Here is a 20160-nt window from a genome sequence, read left to right as displayed (position 1 = left end):
CTCATCAGATCCTCATCAGATTCTCATCACATCCTCATCAGATCCTTTCCCCTCTTGATGAAATTCTACTTGCTCAGGTGTTTTATGTGCTCATAAATCTGCATCCCAAATGGCACCCTATTCTCTACAAAGTACACTCCATGGTCAAAAGTGGTCAAAAGTCAAATCACATTTTATTGGCCACATACACATGGTTAGCAGATGTTATTGCGAGTGTAGCGAAATGCTTATAAATATTGTACTTTGTAGATAATAGGGTGCCATTTGGAATGCAACCATCGTCTGCCAATGTAGCTGCAATCCAAACCATTTCCCCGTTCAGTTTCATAAGAAGCACCTGTTTTTGGAGACTAACATTCCACGTACTGACCCAAGTAACTACATAAACAGCTAAAAAAACAAAAATGAAGTCCACTTGACCGTAGAGGGAAAATCAATACTATGGACATTTATATTTATATTTTTGCAACCAAACTTTGAGAGTGTATGCTAAATGACCCAAATGTAAACTGTTTATGATTTTAGACAATGTAAAGTTTTGATAATCTTTCATAAATAGTGATATCCTATGATCAACCACTAGATGAGCTGTAGCAGTTTTTGCCTTGTTGTGAAAAAAGGCTGTAGTATTGCTAACTAACTGCATCAAAGAGAAGAGGTTGTAGTATGGCTAACTAACTGCATCAAAGAGAAGAGGTTGTAGTGTGGCTAACTAACTGCATGACAGAGAAGAGGTTGTAGTGTGGCTAACTAACTGCATCAAAGAGAAGAGGTTGTAGTGTGGCTAACTAACTGCATCAAAGAGAAGAGGTTGTAGTGTGGCTAACTAACTGCATGACAGAGAAGAGGTTGTAGTGTGGCTAACTAACTGCATCAAAGAGAAGAGGTTGTAGTATGGCTAACTAACTGTATGACATAGAAGAGGTTGTAGTATGGCTAACTAACTGCATGACAGAGAAGAGGTTGTAGCATGGCTAAGTAACTGCATCAAAGAGAAGAGGTTGTAGTATGGCTAACTAACTGTATGACATAGAAGAGGTTGTAGTATGGCTAACTAACTGTATGACAGAGAAGAGGTTGTAGTATGGCTAACTAACTGCATGACAGAGAAGAGGTTGTAGCATGGCTAAGTAACTGCATCAAAGAGAAGAGGTTGTAGTATGGCTAACTAACTGTATGACAGAGAATGGGTTGTAGTATGGCTAACTAACTGCATGACAGAGAAGAGGTTGTAGTATGGCTAACTAACTGCATGACAGAGAAGAGGTTGTAGTATGGCTAACTAACTGCATGACAGAGAAGAGGTTGTAGTATGGCTAACTAACTGCATCAAAGAGAAGAGGTTGTAGTATGGCTAACTAACTGCATCAAAGAGAAGAGGTTGTAGTATGGCTAACTAACTGTATGACAGAGAATGGGTTGTAGTATGGCTAACTAACTGTATGACAGAGAAGAGGTTGTAGTATGGCTAACTAACTGTATGACAGAGAAGAGGTTGTAGTATGGCTAACTAACTGCATCAAAGAGAAGAGGTTGTAGTATGGCTAACTAACTGCATCAAAGAGAAGAGGTTGTAGTGTGGCTAACTAACTGTATGACAGAGAAGAGGTTGTAGTATGGCTAACTAACTGCATGACAGAGAAGAGGTTGTAGTATGGCTAACTAACTGCATGACAGAGAAGAGGTTGTAGCATGGCTAACTAACTGCATCAAAGAGAAGAGGTTGTAGTATGGCTAACTAACTGTATGACAGAGAAGAGGTTGTAGTATGGCTAACTAACTGTATGACAGAGACGAGGTTGTAGTGTGGCTAACTAACTGCATCAAAGAGAAGAGGTTGTAGTATGTCTAACTAACTGCATGACAGAGAAGAGGTTGTAGTATGGCTAACTAACTGCATCAAAGAGAAGAGGTTGTAGTATGGCTAACTAACTGTATGACAGAGAAGAGGTTGTAGTATGTCTAACTAACTGCATGACAGAGAAGAGGTTGTAGTATGGCTAACTAACTGCATCAAAGAGAAGAGGTTGTAGTATGGCTAACTAACTGTATGACAGAGAAGAGGTTGTAGTATGGCTAACTAACTGTATGACAGAGAAGAGGTTGTAGTGTGGCTAACTAACTGCATCAAAGAGAAGAGGTTGTAGTATGTCTAACTAACTGCATGACAGAGAAGAGGTTGTAGTATGGCTAACTAACTGCATCAAAGAGAAGAGGTTGTAGTATGGCTAACTAACTGCATCAAAGAGAAGAGGTTGTAGTATGGCTAACTAATTGCATCAAAGTGAAGAGGTTGTAGTATGGCTAACTAACTGTAGGACAGAGAAGCTTTGGAAAGGCCTCAGGCTTTGGCTCGGTTGAATGCTGCACACACCACAGTGACACTCACACACACACACACCACAGAGACACACTCTCTTGCGCATGCGCACACACACACACACACACAGACACACACACACACGCACACACACATTGAATCCACTGCTTGACCTTTCAGGCATACACGCAGGCTCCCTCAAACCACAATGTCTAGATGTGATCTTTCCATCCAATAAACGTTGATTTGATTTTTCTGTTCTCCCTCTAATGGCCAGCTATAAAATGGGGCTTAAAGCAAGAATAATTAGAAGGGCTTTGTGTTTCTTTGGGTTAACTTATGTAAGTGAGATATAGTGCATTTTCGATGAGCCCCGTTCCTGGGCCTACCATAACCAATCAATGGGTGGACTCTTGACCTTCTGTCTGCGTTGTAAGTGGAGCTTGTAGGGCTGCGATAAAGCTACCAGGCTAGGTAGGCATGGTGGCGTCCCTCTGGGAGTGATACTCCTAAAAGGGATCTGTCTGTGTGTGTCGAATGGGAAACAGGTTTTGCCTCTACTGTGAGGCGAAAAGGTCCACATTAGTCACATTAATCACCACAGGGGTTATTGCTCTATTTATAGCCAGGCCTATCCATCTATATGCCTAATTATGTCTCTCTCTGCTTGTCTGTCCCCCTCCCTCCCTCTCTCTCTCTCTCCCTCCCTCTCTCTCTCTCTCCCTCTCTCTCCCCCCCTCCCTCTCTCCCTCAAAGTCTCTGGAGAGAGTAAAAGGCCCAGGTCTATCTCCTCTGTCTCTTGTTGCCTTTTGTGTGTGTGTGAGAGAGAGAGAGAAACACGCACACACACAAACACACATACATACATACATACATACATACATACATACATACATACATACACACACACACACACACACACACACAGGTGTTCATCACTAATTATAACAGGATATTATTAGTCCCTGCTAGTCTCCGGAAAATAAGTGCAGGGGATCTGCAGTGTCCAGAGCCAGTTGGGTTTTTCAGAGCCTGCCGAACAAGGCCTGCCTGTGGTGCCGTTCATGTACAAGTGTTTAAACTAGCGAGAGAGACTTTTTTTAATGGATTTGTCCCTTGTGTATTTCAGGGCTTTTTTTTCACTGTCTGAGATTTTTTTACTCACGCCAGCCTTGTACAGCCAATGGTCTTACTAGTTACTAGACGCGCACACACACACACACACACACACACACACACACACACCTCACTAACTCATCCATTCACACATAGCTTCACACACCCCTCCCCTCATCCAGAATGTATATAAAAGCTGTATTGAATTGCACCTTGGCTAGCAATGACTAATCGTCCTTTTGGAGCCTAGAAGAATGTCGACTGCCTCTGTCAGAGGATAGAGGAGAACGAAGTGAATTGTCCTCTGGCCTCCATTCAACTGCTGTCGTAATTGCAAAGTAATTCAGAGGAGGTTTTCAGCAGTAGCAGCGTTTGAGATTTATTTATTTACCTCCCTCTTCCTCTGGTTGAGATGGTCCCTGGCCTGGCTGGGCTTGCTGCTGGTTGAGATGGTGCCTGAGCTGGCTGGGCTGGCTGCTGGTTGAGATGGTGCCTGAGCTGGCTGGGCTGGCTGCTGGTTGAGATGGTGCCTAAGCTGGCTGGGCTGGCTGCTGGTTGAGATGGTGCCTGAGCTGGCTGGGCTGGCTGCTGGTTGAGATGGTGCCTGAGCTGGCTGGGCTTGCTGCTGGTTGAGATGGTGCCTGAGCTGGCTGGGCTGGCTGCTGGTTGAGATGGTGCTTGAGCTGGCTGGGCTGGCTGCTGGTTGAGATGGTGCCTGAGCTGGCTGGGCTGGCTGCTGGTTGAGATGGTGCCTGAGCTGGCTGGGCTGGCTGCTGGTTGAGATGGTGCCTGAGCTGGCTGGGCTGGCTGCTGGTTGAGATGGTGCCTGGCCTGGCTGGGCTGGCTGCTGGTTTAGATGGTGCCTGGCCTGGCTGCGCTGGCTGCTGGTTGAGATGGTGCCTGAGCTGGCTGGGCTGGCTGCTGGTTGAGATGGTGCCTGAGCTGGCTGGGCTGGCTGCTGGTTGAGATGGTGCCTGAGCTGGCTGGGCTGGCTGCTGGTTGAGATGGTGCCTGGCCTGGCTGCTGATTGAGATTAGAGGTCGATCGATTAATTAGGGCCGATTTCAAGTTTTCATAACAATCGGAAATTGGTATTTTTGGGCGTCGATTTTGCAGATTAAAAAAATATTTATATATATTTTTTTATGTACCTTTATTTAACTAGGCAAGTCAGTTAAGAACACATTCTTATTTTCAATGACGGCCTAGAAACGGTGGGTTAACTGCCTCGTTCAGGGGCAGAACGACAGATTTTCACCTTGTCAGCTCGGGGGATCCAATCTTGCAACCTTACAGTTAACTAGTCCAATGCTCTAACCACCTGCCTCTCATTGCACTCCATAAGGAGCGAATGCAGTAGAAGCCAAGGTAAGTTGCTAGCTAGCATTAAATTTATCTTATAAAAAACAATCAATCAATCACATAATCACATAATCACTACACATGGTTACTAGTTTATCTAGCGTGTCCTGCGTTGCGTATAATCAATGCAACGCTGGGGGATGATTTAACAAAAGCGCATTTGCGAAAAAAGCACAATCGTTGGACGACTGTACCTAACCATAAACACCAATGCCTTTCTTAAAATCAATACACAGAAGTATATATTTTTAAACCTGCATATTTAGCTAAAATAAATCCAGGTTAGCAGGCAATATTAACCAGGTGAAATTGTCACTTCTCTTGCGTTCATTGCACGCAGAGTCAGGGTATATGCAACAGTTTGGGCAGCCTGGCTCATTGTGAACTAATTTGCCAGAATTTTACGTAATTATGACATAGCATTGAAGGTTGTGCAATGTAACAGGAATATTTAGACTTAGGGATGCCACCCGTTAGATAAAATACCGAACGGTTCCGTATTTCACTGAAAGAATAAATGTTTTGTTTTCGAGATGATAGTTTCCGGATTCGACCATGTTAATGACCAAAGGCTCGTATTTCTGTGTGTTATGTTATAATTAAGTCTATGATTTGATTGAGCAGTCTGACTGAGCGATGGTAGGCAGCAGCAGGCTCGTAAGCATTCATTCAAACAGCACTTTCGTGCGTTTTGCCAGCAGCTCTTCGCAAGCACAGCGCTGTTTATGACTTCAAGCCTATCAGCCTAATGGCTGGTGTAACCAATGTGGAATAGCTAGTTAGTTAGCTGGGTGTGCGCTAATAGCGTTTCAAACGTCACTCGCTCTGAGACTTGGAGTAGTTGTTCCCCTTGCTCTGCATGGGTAACGCTTTTTACATGGCACATATTGCACTTTTACTTTCTTCTCCAACACTTTGTTTTTGCATTATTTAAACCAAATTGAACATGTTTCATTATTTATTTGAGGCTAAATCGATTTTATTGATGTATTATATTAAGTTAAAATAAGTGTTCATTCAGTATTGTTGTAATTGTCATTATTACAAATAAATAAATAAAAATCGTCCGATTAATCGGTATCGGATTTTTTTGGTCCTCCAATAATCGGTATCAGTATCGGCGTTGAAAAATCTTAATCGGTCGACCTCTAATTGAGATGGTGCCTGAGCTGGCTGGGCTGGCTGCTGGTTGAGATGGTACCTGAGCTGGCTGCGTTGGGCTTATGGGCATCAGGGACCCCTGAGACAGCTGGATCCTCTCTTTCTTCCTGAGAGGATCCCAGCTCTCACTCACTTTAGTCCAGTATTAATAAAAGCCCTGCCTGCTACTCTGATCACAGCCACTTCCTCCCTGTGGATCAGCTACAGGAACCGTCTCTCTGAACTGGGGGCAAAACTAACCACAGATCATATGTGTCAACTAATTCAGTCTGTTGCTATCAGTTATTTTAGGTGCTCGGATCGGGAGCACGTGTGCATGTGTGTTATGTGTACTGTATGTATGTGTGATTGTGTGTACTGTATGTATGTGTGATTGTGTGTACTGTCTGTATGTGTGATTGTGTGTACTGTATGTATGTGTGATTGTGTGTACTGTATGTATGTGTGATTGTGTGTACTGTATGTATGTGTGATTGTGTGCACTGTATGTATGTGTGATTGTGTGTATTGTATGTATGTGTGATTGTGTGTACTGTATGTATGTGTGATTATGTGCACTGTATGTATGTGTGATTGTGTGTATTGTATGTATGTGTGATTGTGTGTGAGTGTTATGTATGTGTGATTGTATGTATGTGTGATTTTGTGCATTGTATGTATGTGTGATTGTGTGTACTGTATGTATGTGTGATTGTGTGTACTGTATGTATGTGTGATTGTACTGTATGTATGTGTGATTGTGTGTACTGTATGTATGTGTGATTGTGTGTACTGTATGTATGTGTGATTTTGTGTACTGTGTGTATGTGTGATTGTACTGTATGAATGTGTGATTGTGTGTACTATATGTATTTGTGATTGTCTGTACTGTATGTATGTGTCATTGTGTGTACTGTATTTATGTGTGATTGTCTGTACTGTATGTATGTGTGATTGTTTGTACTGTATGTATGTGTCATTGTGTGTACTGTATTTATGTGTCATTGTGTGTACTGTATGTATGTGTGATTGTCTGTACTGTATGTATGTGTTATTTTGTGTGAGTGTTATGTATGTATGATTGGGTGTACTGTATGTATGTGTGATTGTGTGTACTGTATGTATGTGTTATTTTGTGTGAGTGTTATGTATGTATGATTGGGTGTACTGTATGTATGTGTGATTGTGTGTACTGTATGTATGTGTGATTTTGTGTACTGTATGTATGTGTGATTGTACTGTATGTATGTGTGATTGTGTGTACTGTATGTATGTGTGATTGTGTGTACTGTATGTATGTGTGATTGTACTGTATGTATGTGTGATTGTGTGTACTGTATGTATGTGTGATTGTGTGTACTGTATGTATGTGTGATTGTGTGTACTGTATGTATGTGTGATTGTACTGTATGTATGTGTGATTGTGTGCACTGTATGTATGTGTGATTGTGTGTACTGTATGTATGTGTGATTTTGTGTACTGTATGTATGTGTGATTGTGTGTACTGTATGTATGTGTGATTGTGTGTACTGTATGTATGTGTGATTTTGTGCACTGTATGAATGTGTGATTTTGTGTACTGTATGTATGTGTGATTGTGTGTACTGTATGTATGTGTGATTGTGTGTACTGTATGTATGTGTGATAGTGTGCACTGTATGTATGTGTGATTGTGTGTACTGTATGTATGTGTGATTGTTTGTACTGTACGTATGTGTGATTTTGTGTACTGTATGTATGTGTGATTGTGTGTACTGTATGTATGTGTGATTGTGTGCACTGTATGTATGTGTGATTGTGTGTACTGTATGTATGTGTGATTGTGCGTACTGTACGTATGTGTGTACTGTATGTATGTGTGATTGCGTGTGAGTGTTATGTATGTGTGATTGTGTGTACTGTATGTATGTGTGTACTGTATGTATGTGTGATTGTGTGTGAGTGTATGCTTGTGTGTTGCTCTGGCTCTATGACAATGAGAGGGAGCTATGTGAGAAATTAGCTGCTGCTCGTGGGTATTGTGTGTGTGGTTGTCTGTGTGTCTGGGAGCAGGAGAGATGCTTCACAGCTGGCCTGACAAGACACAGATCCACACATAGCTGGCGTGACAGGAGACAGATCCACACATAGCTGGCGTGCCTCACTATAGTAGCCCTTCATTACTGATATCCTATTGACCTTTTTCATAACTCACTCACCTTTCATATTTCTGTCTCCATCATGGCTTTCTCCCAGACAAAGCACCACGGAATGAGTGTGGGAAGAGACGGACAGGAGAAAGAGAGAGAGAGAGAGAGAGACAGGGCGAGAGAGAGAGACAGGGTGAGAGAGAGAGAGAAGAGTGTTCTGCATCAGTAACAGCTGCTGAGGCTAAAGAACATGATGTAAGAGATAGCAGCCGCGGGTGAGAATCAAATCTTTAAAGAACATTTTGCCACATTGCCTGTAGAAAGGTCAAGCTCATTGATGGCTACAGAAGCATTTGTCAGCGGATAAGTCTGTGCAACCAAGTACTAACTCTGTGGTCCCAATCATTTTATTGATGGTTTAAACTGTAAACTTCTGAAAATGTAGCTCTGTCATATTGAAAATCCAATAACAAGGTGTGGAAACCAAAATCTGCTTTTCCATTTCAACGTATTTGAACAGTTATATGCAATTATAGAATAAAAGTGCAAGGGTGCCAACATAAACTATTTGGTTGCAACTGTATGATGATGGGTAGTATAGTAAGTAACCTGTTATAATAACCTGTTATAATACGCTGTTATAACAACCTGTTATAATAACCTGTTATAATACGCTGTTATGACAACCTGGCATAATAACCTGTTATAATAAGCTGTTATAATAACCTGCTATAACAACCTGTTATAATAACCTGTTATAATACGCTGTTATGACAACCTGGCATAATAACCTGTTATATTAACCTGTTTTAATAACCTGTTGTAATCAGCCGTGATAATAAGTTGTTATAATAAGCTGTTATAACAACCTGTTATTAACCTGTTATATTAACCTGTTTTAATAACCTGTTGTAATCAGTCGTTATAATAAGTTGTTATAATAAGCTGTTATAACAAGCTGTTATAACAACCTGTTATAATAAGCTGCTATAACAACCTGTTATAATAACCTGTTTTAATAACCTGTTATAATACGCTGGTATAACAAGCTGGTATAATAACCTGTTATAATAAGCTGGTATAATAATAACCTGTTATAATAAGCCGTTATAATAAGTTGTTATAATAAGCTGTCATAATAACCTGTTATAATATCCTGTTATAATAACCTGTTATTATACCAGTTTATTTTACCAGATTATTATAAACTGTTATATTAACCTGTTATAATACACTGCTATAATAAACTGGTATAGTCCTATTAGACCTATTACAAATGTCGATCTAATATACTGTCCACACCAGGCCTCTGTGTGCAGGGCAAGTTTTCTTTTCTGTTCCTCCAATGTAATGTTGTTTTTACAGCTGCATAAGGCATCACACGAAGGATGGACATACCACATGGGTTATTGAACATCATACCACATGGGTTATTGAACATCATACCACATGGGTTATTGAACATCATACCACATGGGTTATTGAACATCATACCACATGGGTTATTGAACATCATACCACATGGGTTATTGAACATCATACCACATGGGTTATTGAACATCATACCACATGGGTTATTGAACATCATACCACATGGGTTATTGAACATCATACAACATGGGTTATTGAACATCATACCACATGGGTTATTGAACATCATACCACATGGGTTATTGAACATCATACCACATGGGTTATTCAACATCATACAACATGGGTTATTGAACATCATACCACATGGGTTATTGAACATCATATCACATGGGTTATTGAACATCATACCACATGGGTTATTGAACATCATACCACTTGGGTTATTGAACATCATACAACATGGGTTATTGAACATCATACCACATGGGTTATTGAACATCATACCACATGGGTTATTCAACATCATACAACATGGGTTATTGAACATCATACCACATGGGTTATTGAACATCATATCACATGGGTTATTCAACATCATACCACATGGGTTATTCAACATCATGGGTTATTCAACATCATGGGTTAGTCAATGTCATACATCATGGGTTATTCAACATCATGGGTTATTCAACATCATGGGTTATTCAACATCATGGGTTAGTCAATGTCATACATCATGGGTTATTCAACATCATGGGTTATTCAACATCATGGGTTATTCAACATCATGGGTTAGTCAACGTTATACATCATGGGTTATTCAACATCATACATCATGGGTTATTCACATCATGGGTTATTCAACATCATGGGTTACTCAACATCATGGGTTATTCAATATCATGGGTTATTCACATCATGGGTTATTCAACATCATGGGTTATTCAACATCATGGGTTATTCAATGTCATGGGTTAGTCAATGTCATACATCATGGGTTATTCAACATCATGGGTTAGTCAACGTCATACATCATGGGTTATTCAACATCATACATCATGGGTTATTCACATCATGGGTTATTCACATCATGGGTTAGTCAACGTCATACAACATGGGTTATTCAACATCATACATCATGGGTTATTCACATCATGGGTTATTCACATCATGGGTTATTCAACATCATGGGTTATTCAAGATTATACCACATAGGTTATTCAACATGAGAGACAATGTTTGTTCTAATCATTACTGTACTGTTCTTTCTATGTCTCTAATAATTCTCGTTCTTCTCCCACTCCTCTCTGGTCTCCTGGCCTGTCTGTCTGTTTGTCTGTCTGTCTGTCTGTCTGTCTGTCTGCCTGTCTGCCTGCCTGTCTGTCTACTGATTTGTCTGTTTATCTCCTTGTCTGTCTCCTGGTCTGTCTGTTTGTCTCCTTGTCTGTCCGTCTGTCTCCTTGTCTGTCTGTCTGTCTCCTGGTCTGTCTGTTTGTCTCCTTGTCTGTCTGTCTCCTGGTCTGTCTGTTTGTCTCCCTGTCTGTCCGTCTGTCTCCTGGTCTGTCTGTTTGTCTCCTTGTCTGTCCGTCTGTCTCCCGGTCTATCTCTGTCTTAGATCTGGCAGATAACCTGGCTATGGATGACTTCACGTTCCATGACCATTTGCTGACCCCTCAGCTCACTTCCGACAGGGCGGGAGGGCCGTCTTCGTCTGCGACTGTCCTGGTTCTGAGTCACCTGGACGGGGCTCTCCCTCTGACACTCTTCCTTCTCCTCCTGCTGCTGCTTGGGCACCAGTGACCAGTAATCAGTGATCCATCCCTGCTTCTCACCCACAGCTTTCAGAAGAAGAATAATTTATTAATCTATAAGAGACGGAAATGTGTCTTCTGCTGTAACCAACCCCTCCAAAATATATATATAGTGCAGCCCTGGGGGTCACAGCAGACTGATTCTGAGATTCCACAAACATAGTCAGACATTGTTTTGACACTATTAAGATGACATAACTACTGAGGCCTCCCATGCCTCCCACCTATCTATCCTCTCTTTCCTCTCTCCTCTCTCTTCACCTCTCTATATATCTCCTCTCTCTCCTCTATCCTCTCTCTCTCCTCTCTCCTCTCTCTCCTTTCTCCTCGCTCTTCTTTCTCCTCGCTCTCCTCTCCTCTCTTCTCTCTCTTCTCTTCTCTCTCTTCTCTTCTCTCTCTTCCCTCTCCTCTCTTCTCTCTCTCCTCTCTTCTCTCTCTCCTCTCTTCTCTTCTCTCTCTTCTCTCTCTCCTCTTCTCTCTCTTCTCTCCTCTCTCTCCTCTCTTCTCTCCTCTCTTCTCTCTCTTCTCTCTCTTCTCTCCTCTCTCTCTCTCACCTCTACCTCTCTCTCCTCTCTCGCCTCTCTCCCCTCTCTCTCCTCTCTCTCCACAGCAGACTGATTCTGAGATTCCACAAACATAGCCAGACATTGTTTTGACAGTATTAAGATGGCATTACTACTGAGGCCTCCCGTGTACAGAACAGTTCAATGACTCGTCCAAAGCTGACATGGGACTTTCTGTGTCAGCTCTTTGTGAATGAACTGTCCTCTTAATCTGTTTAAAACTCTGCTTGCTGAATAGAGACTCATGGATGTCCTTTGTCTTCGACTGCCAGGCCATCCAACTGGTCTAGATAAACCCAATGCACCATGTAAATAAGTGACTATGGCCTTTTCCTTCCCTCCCATCTGGCCTCCTCTCATTCTGGTTAAGTGCTCCCATTACTCTTTCCTCATAGGGAATCCCCCTCCACTACAGCTAACCCATCTAGACTAAACCTGGTGTTGTGACAAAGTAACTGTCTGAGGTCCTTAGAGCTGAGACTCTCATCCCTAGAGGAGCTACAGGTGTTCTGTTATTTCGGGTGAAGAGGACTCAGAACTCACAGAGTGGACAGACATCTCTGACTCTCTCTCCTCTCGCTCTCCTCTGTCTCCACCACTCTCTCTCTCTGATCTCCTCCAACTCTCTCCTCTCTCTCTCCTCTGTATCCACCACTCTCTCTCTCTCTGATCTCCTATAACTCTCTCCTCTCGCTCTCCTCTGTCTCCACCACTCTCTCTCTCTGATCTCCTCTAACTCTCTCCTCTCTCTCCTCTGTTTCCACCACTCTCTCTCTGATCTCCTCTAACTCTCTCCTCTCGCTCTCCTCTGTCTTCACCACTCTCTCTCTCTCTGATCTCCTCTCTCCTATCTCCTCTCTCTCTCCTCTCTCTCCTCTGTCTCCACCACTCTCTCTCTCTGATCTCCTCTAACTCTCTCCTCTCTCTCTCCTCTGTCTCCACCACTCTCTCTCTCTCTGATCTCCTCTAACTCTCTCCCCTCTCTCTCCTCTGTCTCCACCACTCTCTCTCTCTCTCTCTCTCTCTCTCTGATCTCCTCTAACTCTCTCCTCTATCTCCACCACTCTCTCTCTCTCTCTCTCTCTGATCTCCTGTCTCCACCACTCTCTCTCTCCTCTCCCCTGTCTCCTCTAACTACCTCCTCTGTCTCCACCACTCTCTCTCTCTCTCCGGTCTCCTCTAACCTCTCTCCTCTGTCTCCACCCCTGTATTTTTCTGTACTCTCGTCACCCATCTCTCATTTTACCTCTAACTCTCTTTCCTTTATCTGTCTCACCTCTCTCCTGTCTCCTCTAACTACCTCCTCTGTCTCCACCACTATCTCTCTATGATCTCCTCTCTCTCTCCTCTGTCTCAACTACTCTCTCTTTCTCTGATCTCCTCTATCTCCACCACTCTCTCTCTCTAATCTCCGATCTCCGATCTCCTCTAACTCTCTCCTCTCTCTCTCTCTTCTGTTTCAACCACTCTCTCTCTCTCTCCGGTCTCCTCTAACTACCTCCTCTGTCTCCACCCCTGTATGTTTCTGTACTCTCGTCACCCATCTCTCATTTTACCTCTAACTCTCTTTCCTTTATCTGTCTCTCCTCTCTCCTGTCTCCTCTAACTACCTCCTCTGTCTCCACCACTCTCTCTCTCTCTCCTGTCTCCTCTAACTACCTCCTCTGTCTCCACCCCTGTATTTTTCTGTACTCTCGTCACCCATCTCTCATTTTACCTCTAACTCTCTTTCCTTTATCTGTCTCTCCTCTCTCTTCCCTCCTCTATCTCTCTCTCTGTCCTCTTTCTCTCGCTCTCACTGCATTGTGTCGCCCTGCAGGGAGAAGGTATTGAAAGCAGTTAGTTAGCTCTGACGCCCACTTCCTCCATGGGCAGTAAAAGTATCCCTGGGATGTGTTGCGATTAGAGGACGTTAATTAAGGGGTTGTTGTGAACTCACAGGTCCCACAGGCCAAGGTGACACCCAACTGGGACGAATTTCAAAATGTGCTTTAAACATGCTGTATGTCAGAGTAGTTTGTGTATTTTCTTTGTCTGTCTGTCTCTCTCTCTCTTTCTCTTCCTTCCTGTCTCTCTCCCTCATTCTGTCTGTCTCCCCTTCTCCCTCTCATCCTCATTGTGACCTGATGAAGACAAAATGATGCCTGTTAGATTAAAGGTTAGCTCCGAGAGTCAACCCCTCCAAGTCACTTGTCCCACTCTTGTCTCCGCTGACGCGCCACCATGGCAACTGTTTCCAGGAAGCATTGTATTGGATCAGATTGATTCGCCTGACTCAAGTGTTTGTCTCCTTTCAACCATTAGTGTTTGCTTCTATTACTGTTTGGAAACACCTTGTAGTGCTTTTTCAGTAGTAACCTTTCCCAAAAATTAAAAGGATAGTCAACCCCACAGAGGGTTAATTGAGGTCTTAGCTGTTGAAGAAAAATAACAAGTGTTTTCTGTCTGCTTGGTTTGCTGATCAGTAAAGCTAGTAACTCATGGGAGTATATACAGATGTAGGATCATCATTTGATCATTCTTTTGTTGCTGAGAATTTTCCTGCACAGCAGGAAATGAAAACTTGTAGTGTATTGAAGGTTTAAAAAGGCTTCTAACTGGCTCAAATTAAGATCCTACATCTGTATTCTCCTATCCTTGCCTGAAAACTGTACAGAATGTTATTTTTGTTGTCTGTATCTTTGATGCCATTTAATTGCAATGTTGATAGTTTTGAATGAAGATGAATGAACAACCCTGCCATCAACTGGTCAAGAATACCTCCTGATAGGAGGAGCATTCTCTTTTCTCTTCTGAACTGTGTCCTAAATGGCACCCTATTCCCTATATAGAGATGTAGGATCTTATTTATCTGATCACTCTATTATTTGATCACTCTATTATTGCTGAAAATGCAAACTTGTAGTGTATTTGAGTTTTTAAAAGGCTTCTAAAGTTTGTCATTTCCACTTTAAAAGGTCAGACTTGATTTGCCCTAACAAAAAATATATCCATGTGCTAATTAACATTTCCTGTTGCTGCAGGATTATTTTCCTGTTGTATAAAACTGACTCAAATTAAGATCCTATATCTGTATTATCCTATCCTTGCCTGAAAACTGTACAGAATGTTGTTGTTTTTGTCTGTATATTTGATGCCATCTTCAAGAAATATATTTAATTGCAATTTGATAGTTTTGAATGAAGATGAATGAACAATCCTGCCATCAACTGGTCAACAATACATCCTGATAGGAGGAGCATTCTCTTTTCTCTTCTGAGCTGTGTCCCAAATGGTACCCTATTCCCTATATACAGATGTAGGATCTTAATTTGATCACTCTATTGCTGCTGAGAATTTTCCTGCACAGAAGGAAATGCAAACTTGTAGTTTATTTGAGTTTTAAGCAGGCTTTTAAAGTTTGTAATTTCCACTTTGAAATTTCAGTCTTGATGATTTGCCCCAATGAAAAATATATCAAGCCCTTCAAAAATGTCAATTAATTCACATTTCCTGTTGCAAATGGACTTAAATTAAGATCCTACATCTGTAGTGCACTTTTGTACAGTTTTGTTTTATATTTAATGTAATGTTCAAGTTCTCCACAACTTTCCGGAAGTTTGCTATTTTCAAACCTTCCCAATGCTTGAAAGGTATATATTAATTGTATGTACAATAATACAAGGCTGGTTCAAAACCAGGAGTTACAAATATTTGTGTCTACATTATTATTTAAAAACAAAATGGCTATTTGAGGCAAAGTAATAAAAATAAAGTAATAAAAATGACCAGCTACAATAAGACTGAGTTAATGTGTATTGCGTTTTTTATTGATACACAACATGACCAAAATTATGCTGTATGCTATAGTTTCCACTGCTCCAGAGTCCAATGACAGCGAGCTTTACACCACTCCAGCTGACGCGTGGCATTGCACATGGTGATCTTAGGCTTGTGTGCAGCTACACAGCCATGGAAACCCATTTCATGAAGCTCCCGACGAACAGTTCACTCACTACCGAGTTCCAAACTCCCCCTCGGCGGTCCTGCTCTGTGACCTTGTGTGGCCTACCACTTCGCGGCTGAGCCGCTGTTGCTCCTAGACATTTCTACTTCACAATAAAAGCACTTACAGTTGACCGGGCGGCTCTAGCAAGGCAGAAATTTGACGAACTAACTTGTTGGAAAGGTGGCACCCTACTCCATGTTGAAAGTCACTGTCTATGGAGATTGGCTGTGTGGCTGTGTGCTCGATTTTATATACCTGTCAAAAACGGGTGTGGCTGAAATAGCCGAATCCACTAATTTGAAGGGGTGTCCACAGACTTGTCCATATATAGTGTTCCTATGGTACACTCTTAGAAAAAAGGTGCTATATAGAACCTAAAAGGGTTATTCAGCTGTCCCCATAGGAGAACCCTGTGAAGAACCCTTTCTGGTTCCAGGTAGAACCCTTTAGCTTCAAGGAGGGTTTTTCATGGAACCCAAAAGTGTTCTACCTGGAACCGAAAAGGTTTCTATCTGGAACCAAAAAGGGTTCTCCTTTGGAACCTTTTTTTCTAAGAGTGTAAGATAATGGGTACGTCTCAAATGGCACCCTGTTCCTTATACAGTGCATTACTTTTGACCCGAGCACTATGAGCCCTGATCAAAAGTAGTACACTGTTTGGGGAATAGGCTGCCATTTGGAACGCACACAACATGTTTAGACAGAGTCTAATTAAGAACTGAATGTCCAATTAGTGACCAAATAATCTCAGCTGATTGCAGAGCAGTGAGGATCAAGTGACTGTCTGGCCCAGGGGTGGGCAACTCCAGTCCTCGAGGGCCTGACTTGTGGCACACCTTTTCTCCATCCCTTGCAAACACAGCTGATTAATCAAATTGCATTCTAAACTGAAGATCATGATGATTATTGGAGTCCGGTGTGTTGGGGCAAAACTGAGCTGGGGCAAAACTGTGACACTAATCGGGCCCTCGAGGACTAGAATTGCCCACCCCTGTTAAAGACTCTGGCAAGTTATTCTGGATAGGTAGGCCTACTGTCCAGGGACAGGGGTGGATAAGTAAAGGGGTGGTTCTTTAGCACCTATCAATCAATGGATGAGTTACACACCAAAGATGATTTTGAAGGTGATTCAAGACTGACTGATATAGGAAAAACAGATTCCACAGCACCTCTTCAGATGATGAGGTCTATGTGCCAAATGGCACCTTATTCTGTATATAGTACACTATGGGCTCTGGTCAAAGGTGCACTATGTAGGGAATGGGGTTCCATTTAGGATGTCCTCCAGCGATTTTTGTGTTGGTCTGATTGGGATTAGTGATGTCATCAGTCTCCCGCCTTGCTTGAGGAACAATAGCTGGGCAACAGAGAACAAAAGAGGAATTCCCCCCCCACACACACTTGTGCCATGTCATGAGGATACCTGGACCACCTGTTGAGATGTGCCTTTTGTTAAGTAAATCAGCTGATAAATTAGCTGAAAAGCAGACTGGAGCAGGACTTTTAGCCTGAGCCCCCCTATCAATTCAATTTACATTTAAGAGACTTTATTGGCATGGCAAAAATATTTTTACATTGCCAAAGCAAGTGAAATAGATAATAAACACATGTGAAATAAACAATAAAACATTTACAGTAAACATTACAAACACAAAAGTTCCAATAATAAAAATCTAATGTCATTAACCTCCCAGGACAAGTTATCCCTTATACCTGACCAGGTGACAAACACTCACTCTGCCATGTCTCACACATCCAATTAGTCAAGGAGATTTATTAAGGTTGTGTTTGTATTTAGTCTCTATTTGAACAAGTGTAAATGCTATTGTCTCTTCTTCAGCCTCTGTTAACAGGGCCATCACCAAAGCTGCACACATGCGAAACACACGCAGCTCACCCAGCTAGGGAGAGGGAGAGAGAAGTCAGGCAACTGACCCAGGGAGGGAGAAAGAAGTCAGGCAACTGACCCAGGGAGGGAGAGAGAAGTCAGGCAACTGACCCAGGGAGGGAGAGAGAAGTCAGGCAACTGACCCAGGGAGGGAGAGAGAAGTCAGGCAACTGACCCAGGAAGGGAGAGAGAAGTCAGGCAACTGACCCAGGGAGGGAGAGAGAAGTCAGGCAAACTGACCCAGGGAGGGAGAGAGAAGTCAGGCAACTGACCCAGGGAGGGAGAGAGAAGTCAGGCAACTGACCCTGGGAGGGAGAGGGAGAGCAGCCAGGCAGCTGACCCTGGGAGGGAGAGGGAGAGAGAAGTCAGGCAACTGACCCAGGGAGGGAGAGGGAGAGCAGCCAGGCAGCTGACCCTAGGAGGGAGAGGGAGAGAGAAGTCAGGCAACTGACCCAGGGAGGGAGAGGGAGAGCAACCAAGCAGCTGGCCCAGGGAGGGAGAGAGAAGTCAGGCAACTGATCCAGGGAGGGAGATGGAGAGCAGCCAGACAACTGACCCAGGGAGGGAGAGAGAGTGAAGCCCCGGAAACTGGCCCAGGGAGGGAGAGAGAGAGAAGCCAGGTAACTGACCCAGGGAGGGAGATGGAGAGCAGCCAGACAGCTGACCCAGGGAGGGAGAGAGAGTGAAGCCCCGGAAACTGGCCCAGGGAGGGAGAGAGAGAGAGAAGCCAGGCAACTGGCCCAGGGAGGGAGAGGGAGAGCAGCCAGACTTCTGACCCAGAGAGGGAGAGGGGGAGCAGCCAGACAGCTGACCCAGCCTGCTGGTCTATTCTCCTAATGCTAATGTGAGGCAAACAGCCCCATTGAAATGCAGAAACTGGATGTTTTCTTAAGGTAATATTGGGGCAACGTAGAAACGGCCCACATTGTCCGAGTGAAAGGTCAATTTGATGTTAGTCAGCGGGAACAGTGGGAGTAGCTGCCTATAATCAAGAACAGTTAGATTTTCTGCTTTAGTGACTCCATCTTCATGTATGAATGTGCTCATTATTACTTATGCACACAAATGCATGGCCAGAATGTTTTCCATTGTGGTATCAGATGTTGAACTCAAAAGCACCTTCATGTGCTTGAGAGGAAATCAAGCAGTGGATTCTAAAAAAATATATACTGTACTTCAATTAATGCTTTCACATTTATATTGTTCATATGAAATATACTGTACACACGGACAGTCTTCTCCTCTCCGATTCAACCAGTCAGCTAGATGTTGAAATTCATCAGATAAAGAGAAGCTAGAAACCTCTATCAATGCTTATCCACATTTAATCACCATGGCACTGGACCATTTTCTTACCTTTTGTTATCCCATTGAGAAGAGCAAACGCCCCATGGTCTCCCATGCACGCGGCCCAGCATCCTCCCGTCCCAAATGGCACCCTAGTCCCTATGAAGTGCATTACTTTTGACCAGAGCGCCCAGGCACTATATACGGAATAGGGCGTCATTTGGGACGCACGCCTGCTCTTCGTCAACCCCTGGCATCCCCAGCAGCCGCAGTCACGCCTGCCCTTCGTCAACCCCTGGCTTCCCCAGCAGCCGCAGTCACGCCTGCCCTTCGTCAACCCCTGGCTTCCCCAGCAGCCGCAGTCACGCCTGCTCTTCGTCAACCCCTGGCTTCCCCAGCAGCCGCAGTCACGCCGACTCTTCGTCAACCCCTGGCTTCCCCAGCAGCCGCAGTCACGCCGGCTCTTCGTCAACCCCTGGCTTCCCCAGCAGCCGCAGTCATGCCTGCTCTTCGTCAACCATTGGCTTCCCAAACAACCGCAGTCACACCTGCTCTTTGTCAACCATTGGCTTCCCCAGTCGCCACAGTCACACCTGCTCTTCGTCAACCCCTGGCTTCCCCAGCAGCCGCAGTATCACGGAATGAATGGAGCAGACTGGAATGTGGACATACAAAAGCAGGAATGTCAGTTTGCTGAGTGCTACCCCCCAAACCCAAATGTGCCCATGCACACATGACCCCCAACCACAAATGTTAAAACACAGGGGGGACAATAAGAAGGTTTGATATGAGGCCTAAATTGTCAGCGAACAGGGGTATATTGTTGGGGAATATGGGTATATTGTTGGGGAACAGGGGTATATTATTGGGAAACTGGGATATATTGTTAGGAAAACAGGGGTATATTGTTGGGGGACAGGGGTACATTGTTGGGGAACATTGTTGGGGAACAGGGATACATTGTTGGGGAACAGGGGTACATTGTTGGGGAACAGGGGTACATTGTTGTGGAACAGGGGTACATTGTTGTGGAACAGGGGTACATTGTTGTGGAACAGGGGTACATTGTTGTGGAACAGGGGTACATTGTTGTGGAACAGGGGTACATTGTTGGGGAACAGGGGTACATTGTTGGGGAACAGGGGTACATTGTTGGGGAACAGGGGTGTATTGTTGGGGAA

General features: G+C 43.4%; 1 protein-coding gene across 1 annotated transcript in view; it reads left to right on the top strand.

Annotated features, from left to right (window-relative positions):
* Nucleotides 1–11330, top strand: part of gpc3 (glypican 3) — a 376009-nt gene extending 364679 nt beyond the window's left edge. The window contains exon 8 of the mRNA XM_036969955.2: nucleotides 11058–11330. Within this exon, the coding sequence (XP_036825850.2) occupies nucleotides 11058–11242 (185 nt within the window). The 3' untranslated portion in view covers nucleotides 11243–11330. The remainder of the gene's footprint in view (nucleotides 1–11057) is intronic.
* The last annotated feature ends 8830 nt before the right edge of the window (nucleotides 11331–20160 follow it).

This window comes from Oncorhynchus mykiss, chromosome 25 (genome assembly GCF_057628025.1).
Source record: "Oncorhynchus mykiss isolate SJ-2025 chromosome 25, ASM5762802v1, whole genome shotgun sequence".
NCBI classification, from domain to species: domain Eukaryota; kingdom Metazoa; phylum Chordata; class Actinopteri; order Salmoniformes; family Salmonidae; genus Oncorhynchus; species Oncorhynchus mykiss.
The sequence above is the reverse complement of the archived record's forward strand: the minus strand, read 5'-3'. Positions and strand labels throughout refer to the sequence as shown.